The 16681-nt window shown below is 39.8% G+C and overlaps 2 protein-coding genes across 2 annotated transcripts in view; one reads left to right on the forward strand and one right to left on the reverse strand.

Annotated features, from left to right (window-relative positions):
- Positions 1–6758: 6758 nt before the first annotated feature.
- COA6 (cytochrome c oxidase assembly factor 6) lies at positions 6759–8542 on the forward strand. Its single transcript, XM_074925422.1, has 2 exons — positions 6759–7037; positions 8108–8542. Exons 1-2 carry the CDS (start codon positions 6894–6896, stop codon positions 8201–8203), a joined length of 240 nt encoding a protein of 79 aa, XP_074781523.1. The 5' UTR covers positions 6759–6893; the 3' UTR covers positions 8204–8542.
- Positions 8543–9219: 677 nt separating this feature from the next.
- TARBP1 (tRNA guanosine 2 -O-methyltransferase TARBP1) overlaps positions 9220–16681 on the reverse strand; it is a 38611-nt gene continuing 31149 nt past the window's right edge. Inside the window, exons 25-30 of the mRNA XM_074896750.1 lie at positions 15951–16032; positions 14454–14625; positions 14019–14210; positions 12908–13032; positions 11684–11820; positions 9220–9603 (exon numbers count right to left, since the gene is read on the reverse strand). Coding sequence (XP_074752851.1) covers positions 9438–9603; positions 11684–11820; positions 12908–13032; positions 14019–14210; positions 14454–14625; positions 15951–16032 — 874 coding nt within the window. The 3' untranslated portion in view covers positions 9220–9437. The remainder of the gene's footprint in view (positions 9604–11683; positions 11821–12907; positions 13033–14018; positions 14211–14453; positions 14626–15950; positions 16033–16681) is intronic.

A 16681-nucleotide genomic window follows, 5' to 3' on the forward strand; every position in this document is an offset into this window, starting at 1 on the left:
CTGAGCTACTCCTTGGCAAAGGCCAATGCTGAGAAGTATCTTTCACAGTCCAGTCCTTGTGCAAGCTTGCTTTGCAGAAACTGCCAGCAGTAATGGATTTTGATGGATGAGTTTAATTAGCTCATCACTAAGTAAAGAGAAGCAGATTTTCTTCTTTAGGTGGCATGTTCTAGGTCATTTTCATAATAACCTGCACCTTATCTAAAAGTCCTGAACATTAAAAAGGGAAATAAGAAAAAAATATGAAAGATCTTGTGAAAGCAAAAAGGAAGTCAAATGAACAGATGCTCACCTACAGTCTAAAAATATTCTTTTAAGCGGAAATCACATTCCTAAGAACAGGACTGGTAGCTCAAACTAACATTTCTGAAAATAATAAGACTCATATTTCTCTCTTCTACCTGAAACTCTGTTAGAGAGATCTTTATATATGCACAAGATCATTCTAAATAAGGCAGCAATGAATATTTCTCCACGCACATTACAGATACACTAGGATGCAACCAACTCACTTCTCAGCAATGAAGAGTGGAACTTGGAAGGAGAGCTACAGTTCTGGAAAAGCCTTAAACAATGCAGGCTGTGAGGCTCACATTACTCATCTATTTAAGAACCTGTTAGATGCAATTTCTCTGCAATGATCTAGACACATTTCTCTAATACTACTGCTGAACTAGATGATCTCTTCAGAAGGGAACTCAAAAGAGTTTTGCAGCTCATCATCTCCAGGTTTCCCTCCAGTTCTAGATTCAGTCCACCTAACATCTCAAGACAGCCATCAATACATTGTTTGGGAACAACAGCAATCGACTTGCAGAGCATCTTTCACCCAAATGAACAGAACTAAAGTAGATGTTCTTTAACAGAGTTATCCACCATAAATTGAGGATCTTTCTGATGAGTGACAGCAGTAAATTTAGAGCCCCTCACTATGTATTTTAGACTTTTTCACCATGTCTGTTACCTCGTGTCTATTAATACTGAATGCCACCAGCTATTTTACTGCCTGGACACATGACAGTGAGAGATCCTCTCTCAGTTTTAGTCTTTACTCTCCTGAATCAGTAAAAAAATATGATCAGTAAATGTTTTTTTACTGACCAGTCATTTATGAGTACATACAAGAAGACAGGCCTCAGCACAGGTCCTTTGGTAATCTCTCTCCTTTTGAACAGCAATAATTTATTCCTGCTCTCTGTTTCCTGCCTCACTAACCAATTTTTAGTCTACAAGAAAAACTTTTGATCCACAGTAGCTTCATTTCTTTGGTAAGAAGCATCATTAGAAACTTCAGAAATCTAAGTGCAGTGCTTCCTATTCTCAAAAAAAAAGGGCCAAGACAAATCTGTTGAAAGTCGCATTTTAACATGAAAGGACAAGACCACTGAGAGCCTGAGACTTCTCCTTTGCTGTTCCTTAGGGGAGGGCTGCCCTGGCTAACTTCCACAGATTATTTATACTGAACTCCAGCTTCTGCACATACCCACAGCTGACCCAGATGCTTAAAAGATTCTTATAAGATTCTTACAAGAATCCTAAAAGCTGGATTCCAGTGAGGTCCAAGCAGCAGGACTTGTAAGGACTTACAAAATGTGAACTTCAGCTTGGATTTCCTGCCCTGCTGGCTATGGGCATACATTAAGGGCCAGTGAACATAGCTTTGCTGTCTCCCAGCAATAGGTCTCACTGTCCCTCTGGCTTCTGAAGCTGCCAAGTCTTTAATGACTGCAGCCTAGTGAGCAGAGTAAGTTGCATAATACTCCCCTTGTGATTTTTGGCCAATTATACATTTTAAATGCCTTTCTGACTCTCTTTCATTGTGTGATTTTGGATTTGGTCAAAGGCATGTCACTTGCTAGCTTGGCTGCTAAGAAAACTGATATTGATCTTGGGAACAAATACCATGTTTGAGAACGGTGTTGCCTTTGTGCATGTGTAAGCAATCCCATCTGGTACAGTACACCTACGCTTCACAGACAATGTTAACAGTAAACATAAGGTAATCGGTACAGCTGATGGATTGCTAAATACAGTACCTGAATGCAAGCACGCAGCTGGATTTTAATAAAGAATTTTAGGATGTGTTTCAGTCTCAGAGACAACTAGGAACCACTTCTTTGCTTTTAGTATATAACATGCACAGAAATTTGAAAGCATCCAAATGAAACTCAAAAGATGAGTTTTCTTCTTCTATTTACATAGCTTTGAAAATTAGAGTCTGCTTGTAGAACAGGCAGATTCCCAGTTTCCCATCTAGCTTTCTCACAAAAAGCTGAGGATCCACACTGCTGCGAAGAAAGCTTGTCTCATCCTTGGTAGGCCTGGAGAAATGCTGATCAGGAGCCAAGAGAAGAGTAAGAATTAGTCAGTCTTCCCACCTTACCATAGCCTGCTTTTCCCAAAATATTTCTTTTTCTGTTTTCTTCCTTCCTAATAACTGAACAAAAATGGAATACTGGCACTAAAAACAAGTGCCTATAATTGATGTAAATTACTTCATCACCTTAAAGGAATCCTAAATCTCCAGTTGTTTTTTTTTTCTTCATTGTAACAGCCACTCCTCCAGGTAGCCTAGTGATTTTCAGACTGTGTTCCACAAAGTACTCCGCCGATGTCCATGAGAGGTCACAAAGACAAGCAAGCCTCTTCTCAGCAGGCTTCAGGTCACTTCGGATCACAGATGAAAATCACTGTTCTGTCTATTCCTTCTCATTCTGTCTCCATACCAGCCTGTACAGACAGCTTAGTCCTTCCTAGTCAAACCCCTTCAGCGCAACCTGATGGACCCCCACACCCAGCCCTCTGATACAAGTAGAGAAGTCTGTCTCTCCCTCACTGTCCCAAGCCATGTGCTTAATTCTCTATATTCATGTCACATTGGCACTCCCTAGTGCAGGGATGCTCATCATAACACCCAGCAAAGACAGCATTATGAGGAAATCAAGGTAAGAGCCCCAACACACAGTTAGGTGAAAAATAATAATGCACATTTTCTTAGGGATTCAGAACATTGATTTCCTAAGGCTGCCAAACAAAAGCTGAAGTTTTCTTTCTCATACACTCCTCCTTTAGTCACTCAAAAACCTAAATTTTTGCATCCAAAGAAGTTTAAGCATCTTGTTATTAAAAGGAAATTAATAAAACTTGACATGAAGTCTTTATGAAATAATGGAGTGCTTTGCATAAGGCCATAGAAAGTACAAGATGTATTTCTTAAACATTTAGAATCTAATGTGCTCCTTTCAGATTTTTATTTGCAAATGTTTGTTATTGAATGCAAGGTTATGTAAAGAGAAATAACTTTTATTTATAATCAGAGACAGATCATTTAGCATTATCAGTGACTACTAAATAATGAACTCATTAATTAACTAAGGAATTAAATGCCTGCCCGTTCTTAAGCAATTCTCTTACAAAGCTCAGAAAATTATCACTCAAAATATCAATGATCTTCTCAGAAGCCTGATTCTTCAAGAGGGATATTTAGTTTTGAAAAGATTTTTGAAAAGCTGTTTTGAAGATAAAAATTACCTGTTAAAGAAGGACCTATTTGAAAGACAACTGAAGTCTCACTGAACCCTAATAATTACAAAAATAACTTCAGAAAGCAACATAAGGAAGACTTTAAACAATAAAGATGTATAAATGCTTCCCCTCCACAAGAACAGAGTGTTTCTACACTCACCTTTGCAGACTGCATCTTCAAAGATTACTCTACTGGCAAGAGTAATCCATGAGGGTCTTTAGCCAGTAAAAGGAAGAAAGTAGAATCTGAAATTTAGTCACACAGGATCTCAAGAGATCCACTCAGAGAGATGCTTGATGTTCAACCATTTAGTAATCTCTGTTTAAATGTTTTCAAAGAGAAGCAGAAAGAGGTGATGACTGTTTGCAGTTCATGGTGTTACTTTGCTTAATTTACTCCTTTTTAAAATAATAAAACCAGGCACAATTAATCATTGTGATTGTTTTGCTTTTGTTTAATTATTTTCTTTCACCAGGCATAGCAAGAAACTGTAACACCAAAGGAGTCAAGAGTTACTTGATAGATACAACCTTAATAGACATCTGAGAAGCAAGAAAGAGAAAAAACGTTTCTCTTGCATTACATATTTTTTTTTAGTTTTTATTAAAAAAAATTGTTGGTGCTCAACAACAGAAGAAAACGTCCCAGGCAACGTCAGGTAAGATTCTGTTATTATTTCCAGCAAAACAAATAGTTGGACACTGGGCTATATTGCTTAAAGAACTTGTTTTAAATTCTGTTCCCTGAAAATCTATTACGGATAAGGATCATCTATCAGAACCCTTCAGTGCAAGAAAAACAAATGAATTGAGCTCCTGGTATAAGCACAAAACTGAACACACTATAGTACTTCAAGGAGTGCTTGCATTATTAGTCCTAGGGACACCTGTAACATGCTAATTACTTCCAAAGTGAAAGAAGAAATCATTACAGTTGCCATTCCAGAATCTGCTGGGCAAGTTTCTAATAAATATGGGGTAAGTAAGGCTGTAGGTGAGGAGTGATCTGTCAGATGTTAGCTGGAAGGCAAAGTGCACACAATGCTGTATCCCAATTAGCAAGAACAGGCAGAAGAGAGCTTGAGAGCCAAACCACTGTATAAACTTCACACAATTCACTTTAACGCATTGCTGGCAAGAGTTTCAGTGGGAGCCGGGCATCTATTTCTTTAACATCTATCTCATTAATTGCTAAATGGAAATGTAATTCAAAGGCTTCAATTGTGCAACCATGGCACCTAACAAATCTGGAATTTTTTCAGCCTCCCATCTTTCTAGAACATTTGCCTCTGCCTGGCTATTATAAATATCTCATTTATTACTTACTGGGCACATTTCCCAAAAGTAAAAGACTAAAGATAGATACTTAGAACTGGCTAACTAACAACAAAAAAATCCACCCCCTTATGGTAGCAGTTTAACCAAATGGCCATTAAAGAATGTATTAATCTGTCTTTTGTTCATATTCATGCACTATCTAAAACCAGATTGCTAAACTTGCATAATATCCATTACACAGTTATTTACAATTGTCTCCAGCGATTATTTCTTGGGCTACAGGTCATTAAAGAATAAACTATTTATCACAAGTATCCCAGATGTGCTATTTGGGGTTTGTGATTAATTATATATAATCACATTATCCCCTCTGTTTTGTGAATGCAGTAACTGAACAGCATTACACGCACCATAAATTTTTAAAATTAAAACACAAATGACATTTCCTATTATCACATTTCAGTCTTGAGACTTAACATTCATTTTCTTCTCAGTATTTGTGCTTCTAAAAGCTTGCTTCACGAAAGCCTGGATGCAAAAGGGTCATGAGTAAGCTGTAATATAAATTTACTTCTAAATTCTTTCCAACAGAAAAACATAATTGAAATTCTACTTTTGTAGTGACTCGCCTTAAAACCCCTGTTCTATTAGAAATTAAATTACTGCATTTCTCTCTCCTACCTATCATAGTCCAGCAAACAGGTTACTAAGCAAACAGGCGAGGAAAAGAACATGGGCTGTGTTATACACCGTACAGCGTACAGCAGCAGTCACATTCACTTTGCTCCAAAAAAGTATCCCTTCCAAGGGCTTGGTTAGGTGCTTCGAGAGACAGACTCCCCTCCAGATCTGGCTGGCTTACAGGCGGCTCTGCTGAAGGAGTGCAAATCCTTGGTCTTTTCTTAAGATGCCTTTCCTTGTATTAAGACAAGCGAGACACCCGCAAGGAGAACCAGGCCAGCATGCCCACCACCACCTGCCAGAATCAGTATCTGAGGAAGAAAAACAGCTCAAGGTAGGTCACAGCTACACCCACTCCCCGACCCGGCTGCTGAGCAGCCTCGCTCCAGGAGCCCTGGCTACCCACAAGCTGCTGGTAAAGCTGCCGGCCAGGGCCCAGCACCTCGCGGAGTTACAATCTCCCCAGCTGCCAAAACATCCCCCTTGGCAACGCCGCAGCGCGGTACTGCGGAAACACGCGCCCTAGCTTCAAAACTGCAAAACTGCTCTGCGTTTCCCAGAGGTCAATATGGAAGTTTATCAATTCCTCGGCTACTGGGGCTGCGGCGGGGAAGCGCCCCCGAATCCCAAACGAAGGAACGAAGGGGAGTTTGCTCCCGAACGCTCTCCCCCGGCACTGCAGGCTTCGTGCCGGGTGTGGCTGCTAGGCTGGGCTCACCGCGGCCCGCCCGGCCGGCCCTCAGGCTTAGGGTATTATTTTATCGCCCTCGCTACGGCTACATTTTTCTTCCACTAGGTAAAACCAGTTCGTCTTCCTCGATTTTATTATCAGCTTGACTTAGCGACAGAGTCCCTCATAAGAAACCTTTCCGGAGCGTTTTTTGTTTTTGTTTTTTTTTCTGTGAGGCGCACAAAGCTGCGCGCCGGCCGTCGACACCAAGGCTCTAGGGGCCGTTAACCCTCCCTGCTCCGGCCGAGAGGCCTCAGCCGGGAAAGGCGCCCCGGGAGGGCCCGCGGACGGAAGGACGCGGGGACCGGGACCGGCCCGCCGGGGGCGCGTGGCGCTCCGGCCCCACGGCGACCACGGCCCCGCGCGAGGGGGCGGGAGAACCGGCCCGCCCGCCAATCCCAGCCAGGGCCGCCGGCGCCGCGCATGCGCACCAGGCAAAGCGGCGCGCCGCTCCCCTCCGGCGCGGTACCGCTTCCGGGGCCGTGACCTTCACTGCGGGAGGCCGGGCCGGGCCCGGTGGGAGAGTGAGTGCGGTGTGCGGCCCGGGGCCTTCCCCCGGTGCCTTGGTACCGCGGGCAGGGCGGTGTCGGGGCCCGCGGAGGAAGCAGCGAGGCACGGTGAGGGCTTGCACCGGGGCGCGCTGGAAAAAACACCGTTTGCGTTCAGGTCGGTAGCGAAGATGTCGGCGCCGACGATGGAGGAGAGGAAGGCCTGCTGGGGGGCCCGGGACGAGTTCTGGCAGTGCTTGGATCGTCACGCGGACGACGCCTCCAAGTGTGAGAAGCTGCGGCTGTCTTTCGAGTCCCGGTGCCCGCAACAGTGGGTGAGCAGCCGCCCGGGGCTCGGCCTCCCTCCCCTCCCCGGGGCCCTGCTAAAGGAACGGGACGTTTCTTTGCACGTTTGTAACGGCCTCGACGAGGCGTTACGCTCATCTTGTTAATGACGACACCTCCCGCTTCTCGGGCTGCAGAACGCGTGCGGTCTTAGGCTTGGGAAACGTAACTTGGTCTGCACTAGGTCTTGCCGGGAAATTAAAACTCCTGAGCAGACCACGGACTGGCCCGGGAACTATGGACAGTAGTGTAAAATACGTACTATTAGGGGAAAAAAAAATACGATCTCAAACTTTAAGACAGATGGTCAACTATACAAGCATACAGGCTTATTGTTTAATTTTGAAAAAAAATCTTCTGAAAGATACTCAGAAGCTTTTAGAAGTGCACAGAAATTAGTTACTGAAGAAAGGCTAATAGGGAAGGGAGGTGACACACAGGGCTTGCGGTTGCATGGCGTCGTAACTTTTTTAATAGGCATTGCCTTTTAGTACCATTAGTGCCTGAGGGTCTGAACAGTTTGGAGCTAGTAGACTGAAGTCAGTTAAAACAAGTACATTCACAGTTGCTGCATTGATTTACACTTTGAACACTCCAGTTCTGCCATATGCCCTCTCTAGTGATGGTGGTTTCACCTGCCAGTGCATTGTTCCATGCACAGCAGTGGCTTCAGGCAATGAATTCAAAGGTTACATAGTCTGTGACGCCATAGAATAGCTGCTGGATTTATCTTTGTATTACCAATAATCTCTGCACATAGCAGTGAAAACAGCAAAGCGATAAACTTCTATTAGGTGTCCATGGAAGTGGTTATGACAGGAAACTGGAATTCACTTTCAAAATTATTAAAACCACCCCCAAAACACAAAAAAACACACATACCTCAGCCCACCTGTAGTCTTCTACTTCAACAGCATGTGAAACTCATAACTACTGTATTCAGTTAAAATCCTCCATAAATTCAGTGATCAAAGACCCTTTATTCCTTATAGTCTTGTGATGCACACAAAGCCCCTTCTGCTGGTTCCTTCTGATGAACATCTTTTCTCTTTTTAAACAGGTTAAACACTTTGATAGAAGAAGAGACTTTTTAAAATATAAAAGAAAGCTTGAAACAGAAGGGTATCATCCTTCAGAAGATGCTGGAAAGTCTTAGGTACTCTGCTTTCAGAATAAATCTAGTGAGAATAACTATGAAAGGAAGAAGCATGAGAAAGCAACTGAAGCTGCTTGAGCTCAAGAACTGGTAACATGACTGTCTCCCTGAAATGCAGGCTGCTGTTCTTGTTGCAAGGTCTCATGTGTCTGCTGAAAAAAAGATTGTCATCAACAGCTTTTTCATGAGTGTAAGTTAAAGAAATAAGGTGCAGAGCTGTTCACAAATCTAAGGTTTTGAATGTATAATTAGCCAAATTGTTTTACAAGAATAAATGATTATTTAATAACGTAATGTATGTATTCTAAAGAGAACAATAAAACTTTTTCAGTAAGTGAACCAGCTGTACCTTAAAAAACCCCCCACCTCCATTCTAACTTCCCCTCTTTGGCAAAAGGGGCTGGTGGTATAATGTAATTTATATTTGTCATTTACAAAGTATTTCAGAGTATTTTAAAATACAGTTTAAGTAAGTTAGACATCAGTTAAAGAAAACAGGCACTAGAAGACCTAATGCATCCTGTGCATTTGATGCAATTTACATATTTTGAATATGCTCATTTTTTATAAGCAGTAGGAATTTTTACAGTAGCAATAACATTTTTCAGTCAGTATCTCTGCTGGAAGTATAGCATTTATCAATCATGATTCTCACATGGCCTTTTGCATAATTGACTGAGTTTGATTACCATACTGATGCAACTCCATTTAAAGATAGACTGTTTACAGCAGGGTTAGTAAACTTGCCTGTGGAAGGCATTTAAACAAAAGGCAGCATTTAATGTAATAATGTAAGTGAATTTACCTTGCAAAAATTGTATAATTTAGTATATCTAGATACAGCATTAAATACTTTGGCTACAGTAAGTTTTAATTGTTGTTATAGGAAGGCACCACTCCAATTTTAAGCAGGATCATCACAATTGAAATAACTGCAGTAAAAATCCTATGTTTTGAGGTTGGGATTGTTCACAGTACACTATGCTGATGTTCTAACAGAAAAATCACACACCACATGCAATATAAATAGTATTTATTTCAATGCAACAGTTTTATTTAAGGAGGTAAAGTATTAAGGCATTTAAAAGTCAGTCTGAACATTACAGAGAACAAAACATGCAAAACTTAAGAATACTCATTCACCCTGAGTTTGTATCACATCTATTCAGAATTCCATGTTGTAGCACCATAGGAAGTCACTCAACTGTACTATAAGGCACAAAACTCTCGGCAGTTATTTTTGTTGTTTTTGCTTGATCACTTGTTGCCTTGTGTACTCCCAGATCAGCAGAGCTCCACTTACATGAACATTGAGTGATCGAATAATACCCTGCTGAGGTATTTCCACACAGACATCCAGGTGGTGAATAAGGTTCGCTGGGATTCCTTCATGTTCATTTCTAGTAAAGAAGAAACAGTAACTTGTATCTGAGAAGAGACAAGTGTTTCAGAAAGGAGATGCAAAAATCACAACAGCATCCAAACACCATTTCACAAATGATGCATCTGCCCTTGATATAACTGATGAGGACAAGAAATTTTTTTAAAAGCAGTAACACATTACAAAGAAAACATGGGAGACCTGACTAAGCTTTGACATAGGAAAACTGGCAGAGCACTTTAATGCAGTGGTCCAGCAACAGCTGAACACCCAAAACAAGGACTCCGTCTCTGCCTTTATTTTGAAACTATCCATATATAGCAAAATAAACAGCTATAGATTGAATGACCAGGGCATGAAGGTGCTGGCACAGCAGGGATGCTCAACTCCCCACTTCACATTCAGTGACGTCTTCGTATGAGAGAACATCAAGACTGATAGAAGCCTTGAACTAGAAGTGTTTCACCTTTCCAGAATGAGCACACCAGAAGATATGTTCTGCTGATTAAGGATACCAATTAAACTCAGACATGAGAGTGAAAAGAGCAGGTGTATTTTACAGTGTAATACAGAAAACATGCAGTAAGAAAAAGTAGAATAGTGCACTTAAAGCAGCAAAAAGGAAAAAACAGGGTAACGCATTAAATCATTACTACATGGAGAGAATGGAGATTAAGAGAAATACATCACCACTTGCATGTATTATCATCATCCAGATCTGCAGTCACTGGGGAGCCCCGGTCACAGCAAGGATTTGGAGAGCCTGTCCTGGCAAGTGGGAAATCCTACACGGTGTGTCCACCCATAGGTGAGACTTCCAAAGTTGCTGTGAGTGGGTCCAGCCTTATATACCAGAGACTGACAAGCCAGAATAGGTGGCACCTTTGTTTTGAGTGGAAAATTTCTGGTTTCATTCTCCTGTTGGATTCCACCCAAAGTCTGGCCAGGGCTCAGGGGGGAAACCAAGGGAGTTTCTAACAAGGCCAGATACGTGGGTTCTCAGCCTTGAACAAGGCTAAACAAGGGAGGTTGGATACATTCTCTCCTCACTACTGACTATATTTTGTCTAAGCTGCGTCTCACTAGCGAGTTTACATACTTTATTAATGATTACAGACTAAGCCACTTCGACTTGGGGCCTGTTGTTCTGGCTTCAATACTTCAAAGCTTTAGCACTTTTTACATCAGCATAAGTGCGTTGTTATAACTTAGTACAATACCTACTAGCACAATGGTTTTCAGTTATAAAATACACAGGATTCATCTATAGGTCAACTCTGGCTTGGGCCAGTTGTCCAAGCCTTAGCACTTCAAGATACCAAAGGTTATCAGTAATTTAAACTATGCTTTTAATTAGAAGAGAATAAGGTGATTATGAGAACTACATTCTGAAGACAAGGTACACACAAAAAGGTTTGAAAAGCAAGTATTTCTGCCTGCTTTGTCCTAAAAGGATAGGCAGGGCCTTCCTCCTGGTCTCAATGGCCCTGCAATTCCACTAGCTTTCTGACATGTAGGCACTTTCCTCTACATTACCTGAAGCAGCCTCCCCTTTGTCACATCAGGCTTGCCGGATTATAGGAACTGATTATGGTTTTTCTCTGAAGTCATCCCAGCCTCTGCTTGTACTGCAAAAACTTACTACTTTGTCCTGCGCCTCATCCTTAAAATTTGAAGCATCTCCCAGCTACGCACGCTCCAGTCCTCCTCACCAAGTTAAGTAGGGCAAACAACAGGCAGCCCTCCTTGCTGAGCTCACCGCAGCCTAAACATACAGGGCCCCATATTACTAAAGCAAACAGATGGTGTCTGTATCACACCTGGAAAATGCAATCCATGCTGTTGCTACCTCCACCCATAAAAAGAGGGGTTATAGTGTATGGATAGGTTAAGTACAAGGAAAAGGATCATTCAGGAGTAGATGTCAAACCCCCCGCTCGCTAACAGACACAGCCAAGCTCTGACATTTTCATAATCACTTCCATTCTAAATCCACCTTTACCAGTGTCACTGTCACTTGGTTTTCACATGACTGAACGCTGACTAGGAGAAGAGATGGACTGCAAGAGGTAGATTTACAAAGAAGTCTGTGTTCTTACCCCAGCAATAATAGTGACTTCTCTGGGAAGCAATATTCTGTAAGATCAAAACTTTTAGCTGTCTGCTCCACACCAATAATAGTGTAGCCTTCTGTTTTTTTCTGCTGTAAATAATCAACAAGCTGAGATGGCTTCACCTGTCCATCAGCAGAGAGAAAGATACAAGTATTTAAATCTTACCATTTGTAAACATCTGAAGTTACTGTAAAAATCAATTTACTTGGACAGCTTTTGAGATTAATGACTTTTATCCCCAAAGACTCTGTCCATATACATAGCTTAACATTTTAAAACCTCTTCAGCAACAGCACAAAAGGTTAAGTAATGCCACAAAAATGCACTCCATAAATACAATGAACAAAGGCTTTTCTATGCTTCTGACAGCTAGAAGCCTTACACCTGAATGTAAAAGAATCAGCCTTACATAGGGACAAGGTACATAGCTATTATTTAACCTGGCATTCCTTCCCAGAACAATACAACAGCCAGTACTGAAGCTGTTGCCTTACACGCCTGCATTACAGCTTGTGACAGCTTGCAGTGAAGAATTTCTTAGTTGTCTTCATCCTACTCTCTAAACTGCTTATCTGTATTAAATGCCAATTTCTTCATCCAACAGAAGCTCCATCATCAGTACACTTCTGTACTGAGATTAGGCACGGCTGAAAATAAACCGGGGGGGGGGGGGGGGGGGAGCAGAATGAAAAGTTTGCACTGATTTTTTTCAGATGACTTAAAGCTGATCTTGAAAAACTGATTATTATAAAATATCGCAAATTCTACCAAATACTAAACATACAGGTTGAAACTCTCATTTTTATAAGCTAGACAGTAGGTTCTAAAACCTTGGCACAAGCTAGCTTCAGGCAAACTCAAATTATCCCCATGAAGTTACCAAAAGCAATGGACCAAGCAAGATAAATGAAGTGTTGTCTGACTTTTACAAATAAACATTAAATTCCAATGCACCACTATAAAGCAGAGTAAGATGTAACAATGACAGCTCACATGAATCAAGTTTATCACAGCAATAAAAAAGTATTTTTAAAATTCTTTATGAGGTTGGCCCAAAGTTTATACCAAAATGCTCAAGATTAAATCTCAGATAACAGTGGGAAATTCTGTTCAATAAACAGTTAATTTTTGCAAGATAAAGAAAAGACTGAAATAAGTATCTGAAGAACTGGAGATGTATACTTTAGCTATTAAAATACTTCCATTCACCTCAACAAGGGGGAGCCACTGCTCTGCAGAAACACTAAGATGCTGAAACTGCTTATCCTGTATATAATGAAGACTGCCAACAACGAGCGCAGACGCCCCAAATATTTCACTTGTACGACACAAACCTACGAAGAGAAGAAGTGATTTTTTTGTGTAGAAAATAAACACCAAGCGAGAACCTTTTAGCAAGTGAAAAAGGACAAAGAATCTGAAAGAGAAGTGGTTACTTCAGTCTCCTATTTTTATTCAGTTTCAGGTGCTTCTTAGGTCTATTCCTAGCCACCTTGTTCCATATAATTTATCAGAAAAAGAAAAAAATTGAAACTTAACAGAAAGATAAAAATTAGAAAAGCACTATGTCTGACAATGTGCTTCTATATAATAATTGTACACAAAGTAATGGGTGAGTGTACAAGCCTTGGCAGGGATGGACACACACATATGTGCTTAAGCTTTAAATCCAGTACCTGTTTAAATGAAAGGCTTGAGAGAATGACACATCACAGCATTTCAATGCACACAGCACCAGCTTGTGGGCTTATTTTTCATTAACAGTCTCACTGCAGTTATTTAAACTGCTGACAAGAGCGAGCACAATGCAATAAAGAATTTGCAGGATTTATTGTATCATAGCTTGCACAACTTTTTGAATGAGTACTTAATCAGGAACAGGTACTTTCCTGTCCAACAGTCATGAGACACTAGTAAGTCTACAAGATTTGGTTTAACAGTTAAGCAAGTTATTTCCTTTAAGTGCCTAAACAGTTGAAAAACTCAGCTGTAGCAAAGAATATAGAGACAGTAAGAAACTAAGGATGATTTGCAGCAAAGTTATATTGAATTAATACATGCTATGTGTAAGTACGTTTTTTTCCCCCTAATTTTCCTAAAAACAATTCTTTAAAATGTAACTAGAGAAGACCCCTTCTTGTAAAGCAGGTAGTATTTCATTTGGTTACCAGTTTTTTTCAGGATAATGATCTATTTCTCTGAGCAGTACTTAAATAATTTTATAATTAGCAACATCAGCTGAAATTAATTTCTATTATCCAAGTGGGCTCTAAGTTTAAAAATTAAAAATAAAAGTTTAAAAATTTGTTATCCACCTTACCTCCTAAATTGGTAGGCTTATCGATAAGTGAAGCCACCACAATCAGTCTGCTGTTTGATTTACCGAGTTTAGCAGCACGATCCTGAAGTACCGTTTCCAGGTCTAAACTAGGAGTACTGTTTTTCCAGGGTATAATCTTTTTCTGAACATCAGTCCATTCTGTCTGGCTATCTGTTTCAGCTGAATTTGAACCTATAAAAACAAATAGTAGTCATATGGATATGCAAGAGCCAGTGAAACTACTGCTTCAGTAAAGGAGATTATCTAAATGGTCATAGTGTAGACACCACTAGTCATCCACTATTATTTTATGGTATATACTCTGCTCACATAGATACAAGTCTACTTCAGCTGAAAAACACAGATACTGAATACAAATGTATGCAGCTACTACATACAAATAATTATATTTAATATAGATTAACTATATTTTACCCATGTCTTGCTGAGACCAGTCACTTGGTTTCAGATCACGAAGTTCCGTTCGAGAATGATAGCACTGAAATGCTGGTGAAAAAGGAACGTCGGTGAATCTGTCAAATTTAGAGAGTGAGATCCATTCATCTTCAGCAAGTTCCGAAAGGCGGGGAAGAGTGTAAAATATTGTCTGCAGTGTAACACAGTGTTATTAGCAGAGCACCACTAAAGCAAAACAGATCAAATTACCAGAGATTAATTTATTATCGCACGTCTTATCTAGCATTCCATGATTTTAATAACTTGTTTTTCTTGGTACTTGATAAATAAGTCTCTCAAAATTCATCAGTTTACATATAGTGCTATCCCAAACTTTTGTAAGCCTAGTCTCTTTCTCCCTCTGATTAGACCTTTTTTAAGGACTGCACTGATCATTGTTCTAAAATTCTAGAATACCAAAGAATTAATGCTATGCTTCTCAGCACAAAGATCTTGTGAAAATGTTCCACATGTAACACTAAAGAGCTTTCAGATGCTCTCACGAACTTTTAGTAAAGAATGTGGATTGATTTAATGTCAAAAGGAACACAGTCAAAAGAATTAAAATCTAGTGATAAAATCCAACTCAGCACTACCCATACAGCTAACCACAATTTATCAAGGAGGAACAAAACACACACCCCAAGGGAAAGGCTGAATAAGATGAAGAGTTTAAAGCCCAGAGATTTTGTTTATCAAAATGCACTCTCAAGATGAAGATAAATATGCGCCCTGAATACGTTTAAATACTTAGCAACTGTTAGCCTTAGTTTGTTGGAGGTTTTTTTCTCTTGTTCAGGATTGTTACTTCTGAATTTTACTGTGGTCTCTCTGTAAGTGTTCACAAAAATAATTCACAGAACATCAGTTAAAGAAAAAAATTGCTTCTCTGAAAGGTGGCACTGTTTGTTCCAGAACATATGTACCCTTTCTCATGTTTATTTTGTATTTTCATCTTAATTCCTCTCTTTATTTGCACCCTTATTTTTGCCTTCCTTCACTCAGTGTTTATTCAGCTGTTAGTTATTTAAGTTACAGCAAAAAGGATAGCTGAAAAATATGCTCTAGAAGTTATAAATCTGTATCCCATTCACATCAAACAACAATTGAGTTAAGCAACCTCAAGTTACTTCTAAGAACAGGAGATGTCTCAAAAATCCCAACAAACTACACATGATTAAGTAGATGCTCTTCAGCTATTAGCCATGTATATAAAACCTGAATAACTCCCACACAGATGGGCACATTCATTACACAAACCTCCTCCTAATTGACCTAGGTTTTTAACACAGTATTGATTAGAGAATTAAGCTGCAATCTTAGTCTAAAATCCATTACAATTTAGATGAAGTAATTTTTCAGAGTTGTAAATGAATAATAGTTCATCGTTATTCATCCTACATTAGAACATAAAAAGACAAAAATATAGTTGCAAAACTACAGAAATACAATGATCAGCAACAGTCTCAGACTTACCTCTAAATTATAATCCTCAAGTGGATGAAATGTTGCAAAGAAGAAGTGATCTTGGATTCGCTGCCAGTTCCTTCTAGCATTCCTGCAATTGAAGAAAGTAACGCAAGATGCACAAAAAAGGCATTGCACTGAGGTTTTTTTTAAATTTGTCAAATTGGAATAAGGCAACCTGACTGTATTTACAAGAAAGAGTATCTAGGCCTCTGAAGGAAACTGAATACTAGCCTGTGGTTCAGTGACAACTTTTAGCTGTCAATAAAAAAAAAAAAAGGCAGACTCCTCTCTCTGCTGCTTTGTTCTATCCCATGTCCTGAAAGGCCAACTTGGATGATTTAATAGTGACACTGATCAGGGAAATGAATACTAAGGTTCTCAAAAAAAAGCTGCTGTCAGCAGCATTCCCAAGTTTGTTGGCTGACAACAGTCAGGTCTAATTTTAATTAACTCCTAAAAATGGCTAAAAAACCAAACACACAGATAGTACAAAATTTAACAGAAATGTTTTATTTCCAAATCAATAAGCAAAAAATCTATTTCTGTAAAGCTCATTTAATAATCATGCAAAAGTAATTTCCCTATCCATTTTTCTCCCACAGAAGTTTTTTCAAATATTAACACTGAAAACATTTTGGATTTTTATATTTGAGAATTTACTGGTATCAGGTAGTTTGGAAGAATTAATTTTATTGCTTTAAAACCCATCAGGTAAGAAAATTAAGCATTCCTGACTC

The sequence above is a fragment of the Athene noctua genome, chromosome 1 (genome assembly GCF_965140245.1).
Source record: "Athene noctua chromosome 1, bAthNoc1.hap1.1, whole genome shotgun sequence".
NCBI classification, from domain to species: domain Eukaryota; kingdom Metazoa; phylum Chordata; class Aves; order Strigiformes; family Strigidae; genus Athene; species Athene noctua.